Source organism: Babylonia areolata, chromosome 20 (genome assembly GCF_041734735.1).
Source record: "Babylonia areolata isolate BAREFJ2019XMU chromosome 20, ASM4173473v1, whole genome shotgun sequence".
In the NCBI taxonomy this organism is placed as follows: Eukaryota; Metazoa; Mollusca; class Gastropoda; order Neogastropoda; family Buccinidae; genus Babylonia; species Babylonia areolata.
In genome coordinates this window covers 34,922,175-34,929,674 of record NC_134895.1, presented here as the reverse complement: position 1 = coordinate 34,929,674, position 7,500 = coordinate 34,922,175, and the positions used below count along the sequence as shown (strand labels likewise).

General features: G+C 51.5%; 1 protein-coding gene across 1 annotated transcript in view; it reads left to right on the top strand.

The window, feature by feature from the left end:
• LOC143294597 (uncharacterized) overlaps positions 1 to 7,500 on the top strand; it is a 138,805-nt gene that overhangs the window by 44,806 nt on the left and 86,499 nt on the right. Inside the window, exon 3 of the mRNA XM_076605972.1 lies at positions 4,572 to 5,135. Coding sequence (XP_076462087.1) covers positions 4,685 to 5,135 — 451 coding nt within the window. The 5' untranslated portion in view covers positions 4,572 to 4,684. The remainder of the gene's footprint in view (positions 1 to 4,571; positions 5,136 to 7,500) is intronic.

Sequence of the window (7,500 nt, the reverse complement as noted above, 5' to 3'; positions counted from 1 at the left end):
GGCCGTGTGAGTCGTGGTCGTCAATGTACTGTTGACCATGCGTACCATCACAAAACTTTCCCTGAGACAGGGAGGGAGAGAAGGGGGAAGGTGGTAGGAACGGAGGGAGGGAGGGTACGGATGCAGAGGGAAGAACAAAAGAGCTACTGATGGTAAAGGAGGAGGAGGAGGAGGAAGAGTAGGAGATAGAGAGAGGGGAGAGGGGGAGGAGAGAGGTGGGGGGGGGCAGGGAGCAGATCCACAGTGTCTTGGAAGGGAAGAATCAATCCGGTTCCTTTCTTCTTTTTTACTCCCCCCCCCCCCCCCCACATATATCGACAGAGTGGGGGATTCCTTAGATCTGAATTAATTCCCTCCTTCTGCTCCTTACCTTGTTCTTTCCTTTTCTGTGTGTGCATGTTAAGGTAGATAGATAGATGGGTAGATAGATAGGTAGATAGAAAGAGAGCGAGCGAGAGAGAGAGAGAGAGACATAGAGAGAAAGACAGAGACAGACAGACAGAGACAGAGAGTGACAGAGAGAGAGAGAGAGACAGAGAGAGTGACACAGAGATAGACAGAAAGAGGGGGAGAAAGAGAGAGAGAGAGAGAGGGAGGGAAAGACACACACACACACACACACACACACACACACACACACACACACACACACACACACATTCGCACACACACACTCCGTACCCCACATACACACACACTCACACACGCATACACATATACACACTCCCACACTCCCACACACATACACGCATACACCTAAACACACACACACACACACATACACACGCACATACAGATACACACGCACTCGCACACATAAACAAACACACTCTCTCTCTCTCTCTCTCTCTCTCTCTCTCACACACACACACACACACACACATAAACCTACCCATATCCCCAAGGACAAAAACATGAACAAACTTCCTTAACAATTGCTCCGCCCGCGAAGCATTTGAATCATCTCGCCCATCCGTCACCTCCTCTTCCCCCCCCCTCCCGCCGTCCCCCCCCCCCCCCCGCTCCCCCACTGCACAACCCGCCTGACCCCCCTCAGCCCCCCCCTAACCCCTCCCCCCACCCCACACCTGACTGCAGTTTCCGCCACACAGCGCTCCGGTCGCCATGACAACAGCCGTGATGTCTTGAGAAATGTAGGAAGCCGTGCCTGATTGGTCCTGCCCCCCCCCTCCCCCGGTGTGCTGATGACGTAAGAGGACAGTTCCCTGATCAAACTCCCCCCCCCCCCCCCCACCACATACCCCACAACTCCCAAGTCAGCTGGAGAGATCCGTGCTGACATGACTTCTAGAGGCGCGTCACATGATATGTGTTCTCGAAGTTGATTGGCTCTCCGAAATTTCGAGCAACAAAGGCGATCGAGAGAGAGGCAGAACTTGCGAAACAGAAGGTTTAATTCTTTCTTCAACTTTTTTGTTTCAGACTTTGTTCAGTTTTTGTTTTTGTTTGTGTGTGTGTGTGTGTGTGTGTGTGTGTGTGTGTGTGTGTGTGTGTGCAGAAATTGTAAAAGAGTTTGGTTGTAGCAATGGAGGCTATCAACTTAAGAAATGGATGGACAGCGCATGTTTGCTGCTTTTGCCTATGTCGATTACCTGGCTTTGGCATTGCTTGCGATTTCGAGTAAAAAAAGTTAGATGCGCATGCGCAAGGTCCAAGATGGCCGCAGAACTCTCCAGCACTAACCTCCGACAGACCTCCCACCATCCTCTCCACACCACCGCACTCCAGTCATGCTAACCTCCACTCCACCCCCCCCCCTCCCAGCCCCCACCCTGAGTTCCTGTTCCCCCACACAGACAGTCATGTTGGTGGTCAACCTCTGTCTCTTCCCTATGAGAGGACACCGCCTTGGAATTACGGTTGAGCGTGCGTGCTGGCTGTGTGGGTTAATCAGTACGTGTCGAACTCGCCTGGTGACCAGTCACTTTTTTCACTTCACAGCTTGCAGTCGTTCTGTTGATTCGTGTTTGTATTCTTGGTTTTCGTGTGACTTGATTTCAGTTGATTTCCGTTTTTTTTTGTGTTTTTTTTGGGGGGTGGGGGGGTGGGGGTGGGGTGGGGACATCCTGTTGAAATGTACACCTAATGAGAAGACTCTCCCCCACGAGTGAAGCAATTCTTGGCGATATGGAACCGATGTTGAGTCTTAATCCCGGCTTTGAGTTATCCAGGATTCTCTTTTCTCCTTTTACAATATGATATTCAACCTGACTGCAACAACAATTATACCTACTCGCGTCTACTGTGGTCGCCATCACGTTTTAGACGAAAAGAATCTGCGCACGCATAATGATAGACCGGGTCTAAAGCACTGATCTAAGGACAGCTCATTGGCCAGGAAAGCTGAAGCCAACTGGACGACACATTGTTACTCATATCCGGCCGTCAGTCTGTTTAGAAGTCGTCTGCTAACTGGTGGTTAGTTTCTGGACTGTAACTGTGTATCTTCGATGAAATCGTGTTACGCTTGCCCCCACGACATGCGAAATGTTGTGTCTTCATTGAAATTTGCCAGTGGTTTATGGCGCAAACTTGCTGTGGAGGCACACACAGGAATGTCAGCTAGATTGCCGTGAAGCCAGCTGAGCGCTCGGCTACATAATATGTAAAGTTACTGCTTCGCGCTGTACTGACACGAGAAGCAAAATGGCTGATTGAACACTTCCGCTGGCTTCAGTTAGCAAAGGAGCGCAAAGAAGGCATGCGCTATCCATGTATTTTTAGAACAGTGGGTCTACAGTCAAGGCAAGGAGGTCAGAGAGAGGCTACCAACACTAAGGTGTTCACGTGTGCGGAACACATCTGTCGGATTTTCACGAACAACTTGAACTGAAGGGCGAAATACCAATAGGTCGTTAAACTTACCCATACATTTATCTGTCGGTTTCAGTTTCAGTTTCAGTTTCTCAAGGAGGTGTCACTGCGTTTGGACAAAATTTAATCCATAATCATTACACTGCACCACATCTGCTAGGCAGATGCCTGACCAGCAGCATAACCCATAGCGCTTGTCAGGCCTGTGTGTTCACGAACATAATATTTGTGCTCCTATCAGGGTGGGTTTGTTGTACATAATTTTACCACTTTTGTTGCCATGTTGTTGTTGTTGTTTTCAGTGCGCAGAGGACCTCGGTTCATCGTTTCATCCGAATGACTAGACGCTCAGTTTCATTTTCCAGTCAACTTCTTCTTCGTTCGTGGGCTGCAACCCCCACGTTCACTCGTATGTACACGAGTGGGCTTTTACGTGTATGACCAATTTTTACCCCGCCATGTGGGAAGCCATACTCCGTTTTCGGGTGTGTGCATGCTGGGTATGTTCTTGTTTCCATAACCCACCGAACGTTGACATGGATTACAGGATCTTTAACGTGCGCAATTGATCTTCTGCTTGCGTTTAAACACGAAGGGGGTTCAGGCACTAGCAGGTCTGCACTTACGTTGACTTGGGAGATCGGAAAAATCTCCACCTTTTACCCACTGAAGATCAAATACGCTCGTTAAAGATCCTGTAATCCATGTCAGCGTTCGGTGGGTTATGGAGACAAGAACATATCCAGCATGCACACCTCCGAAAACTAAGTATGGCTGCCTACATGGCGAGGTAAACACGGTTATGTACGTAAAAAGCCCACTCGTGTACATACGAGTGAACGTGGGAGTTGTAGCCCACGAACGAAGAAGAAGAAGAAGAAGAAGAAGATAGTTGACAAATATTGACCGGTACGTCCGAGCCACACCTAAAGAGCACCCGATAGTCTGTTCGTGACACGTGTTTCCATCCACCCAGGGGAGATAATGTTTTGTCTTCCACCCAGCAGCCCTTAATGGACGGGGACAAAGGTCGCTGGAATTAATTAACGGAGGTGGAGGGGGGGGGGGGTTAACTCGGGTTAGCTGCTGGTGAACTGATGGGCTATGAACAATAACGCCATTGACTGATGAAATGGAGCAGGGTCTCTCTCTCTCGCTCTCCCCCTCCCCCCGCTCCCCCCCCCAACCTCTCTCTCTTTCTGTGTGTGTGTGTGTGTGTGTGTGTGTGTGTGTGTGTGTGTGTGTGTGTGTCTCTCTCTCTCTCTCTGTGGGCTTCCCCGAAGTATGGACTGAACAACATGCTAGACTATTCATACGCTTACGTTTATCTCATGGCCTCGGTGGAGTTTTGCATAATCACAGTGGCAATACCGTGGCAGTGTGTGTGTGTGTGTGTGTGTGTGTGTGTGTGTGTGTGTAATCAGTGGAAGTTGGCGTGTGTGTGGGGGAGGAGGTGGGAGAGGTGTGTGTGCGTGCGCGCGAGTGTGCGAGTGTTTGCACGCGCGCGCCTGTGCGTATGTATGTGTGTAGGCATGAGTGTTCACGTTACGTATGTGAGTACGTGCACGTGCACACATAAAAAACAATAAACAAAAACAACAACAACATCAACAAAAAACCTCAACCCTTTTTCTCACAACCGCTAACAAAATTATAACTTTAATCACACATTATTTCTTTTCTTACATTGTTGATATTGTTTGCTACTGATTTTTCTTTCTTTCTTTTTTTTCCAGAACTGTAAGCAAGCTGCTGCTTTCTCTTCCTGACCGTGCGTTGAAGATGACGTAATTGGTGACGTCAAAACTCGTGTTACGTCACGCCACGCCAGGTTACGTCACGTGACGTCATGTCCAGCCCCGTGCGTCAAATGGCTAACCGCCGCCTGCCCCCTTTGCAGGTCAGCACCTCGCAGACGCTGTCATCATCGTCATCACAGTCGTCGACGACATCGAAACGAACCACAGCTCGCGTGTACAGCAGCAGCAACCGTCGTCGTTATGCGTCCGTGGCCACCACAGCCACCACCACCACCACCACAAGTACCCACAACAAAAACAACAGCCACATCAACAGCAGCAGCAACAACACGGCTTATCATTACCCGCATCATCATCAACATCAGCAGCAACAGCAGCAGCAACAACAGCAGCAGCAACAGCAGCATCGCCATTACCGCCACCACAACCATCACCATCACCATCTTCACCACCATCAACATCAGCATCAGCATCAGCATCCCCAACCTCATCAGAGCCATCTCCGAGGCACTCCCAAGCTTCCAGACATGGTCGTTACAGGTCAGTTGGGGTTTTATTGTGTGTGTGTGTGGGTGGGGGTGGGGGGCAGGGGGGCAGTGGGGGGGAGGTGCAGTAGGAGGGGATGGAGGTGTGTTTGTGTGGGTGGTTAGAGAGAGGGTGTGGTGTTAGATGGAGTTGTGGGTGAGAAGATTTGTGTGTGTGTGTGTGTGTGTGTGTGTGTGTGTGTGTGTGTGTCCTGGCCTGAGGAAGCACAACAGACTTTTCTTTTTTAATTTTTTATTCTTATTTTTTACTGTTTACGGTGTTTACTTCAGTTTGATACACAAGGAGTGCGTCCCAGGACCACTAGCGAGTATGACCACCTCGCATAATTTATATAATATACACAGCACAGCACAGCACAGCATGACACGATGTAATTAAACACAATATAATGCAGTCAAAAATACAGTGTTATACAATACTAGTAACTCAAAGCAACACAAAATAACACATCGCAACACAGCACAGCACAGCACAGCACAACACAAGACAAGACAACACGGCACCACAGCACAGCACAGCACAGCACGGCACGGCACGGCACGGCACAACACAACACAACACAGCTCAGCTCAGCTCAGCACGGCACGGCACGGCACGGCACAACACAACACAACACAACACAACACAACACAACACAACACAACACAACTCAGCTCAGCACAGCACGGCAGAGCACAGCACAGCACAGCACAACACAACAACACGGCACAGCACAGCACAGCACAAGACAACACAGCACAGCATAGCACAGCACAGCACAGCACAGCACAGCACGGTACAGCACAGCACGGCACGGCACAGCACAACACAACACAAGACAATACAGCACAGCACAGCACAGCACAACACGACGGCATAAAACAGTCATCATTTATCATCGATCAGCAGACATTAACCCACCTACTGCCACCCCTACCCCAAACCAATCCACCCCCCACCTCCCTCCCTCGCCCCCCCCCCACACACCCACGCCCGCCCCCTACCCACATCCTCCCACGTTCTCACTTCACAGACAAAACACGCGACAACTTTTTAGCTCCGGTCAATACCGATACATAAGTCACGAGTGGACGTCTGGAACACAGGTTGGGTTGTAAAGGGTGAAAGGTGTGAGGGAGTTTCAGGGACACTGGGGAAGAAGGAGTTAAGGGATGGATGGTGGTGACGGGGGTTGGGGTGTGGGTGTTTGGGGTGTGGGGGTGTGGGTGGGAGTTTGGAAAGAGGGGGGGAACTGATAGAACGTTATCACACAGCAATATAGATCATCAATCTTACCTTAACTTCAAGCATACGTAGCATTGCTGGCATGTATCGTGTGGTTTCGTGTCAAAATCGTGTCGTATTGTATTGCTTTGCATTGCTTTGTGTTACTTTGTGCCATGACAGATTTCTCAGTGTAAAAGAAATTTGGGCTGCTCCACCCACCCGCCCCCACCCCATCGCCCCCTCACACGCACACACCCAACTACAACCCCCCCCCCCTCACACGCACACACCCAACTACAACCCTCCCCCTTACACGCACACACCCAACTACAACCCCCCTCTCCCCCATACGCACACCCCCTACTACAACCCCCCCTCACACGCACACACCCAACTACAATCCCCCCCCTCACACGCACACACCCAACTACAACCCCCCGCTCACACGCACACCCCCAACTACAACCCCCCCCCCCTCACACGCACACCCCCAACTACAACCCCCCCCCCCTCACACGCACACACCCAACTACAATCCCCCCCTCACACGCACACACCCAACTACAATCCCCCCCTCACACGCACACACCCAACTACTATCCCCCCCTCACACGCACACACCCAACTACAACCCCCCCCCCCCCTCACACGCACACACCCAACTACACCCCCCCCCCCTCACACGCACACACCCAACTACAACCCCACCCCCGTCACACGCACACACCCAACTACAACCCCCCCCCCCCCCTCACACGCACACACCCAACTACACCCCCCCCCCTCACACGCACACACCCAACTACAACCCCACCCCCGTCACACGCACACACCCAACTACAACCCCACCCCCCTCACACGCACACACCCAACTACAACCCCCACCCTCACACGCACACACCAAACTACAACCCCCCCCCCTCACACGCACACACCCAACTACAATCCCCCTCCTCACACGCACACACCCAACTACAATACAACACCCCCACACCCACCCCCCTCACACGCACACACAATCCCCCCCCACACACGCACACACCCAACTACAACCCCCCCCCCCCCTCACACGCACACACCCAACTACAATCCCCCCCCTCACACGCACACACCCAACTACAATCCCCCCCCCTCACACGCACACACCCAACTA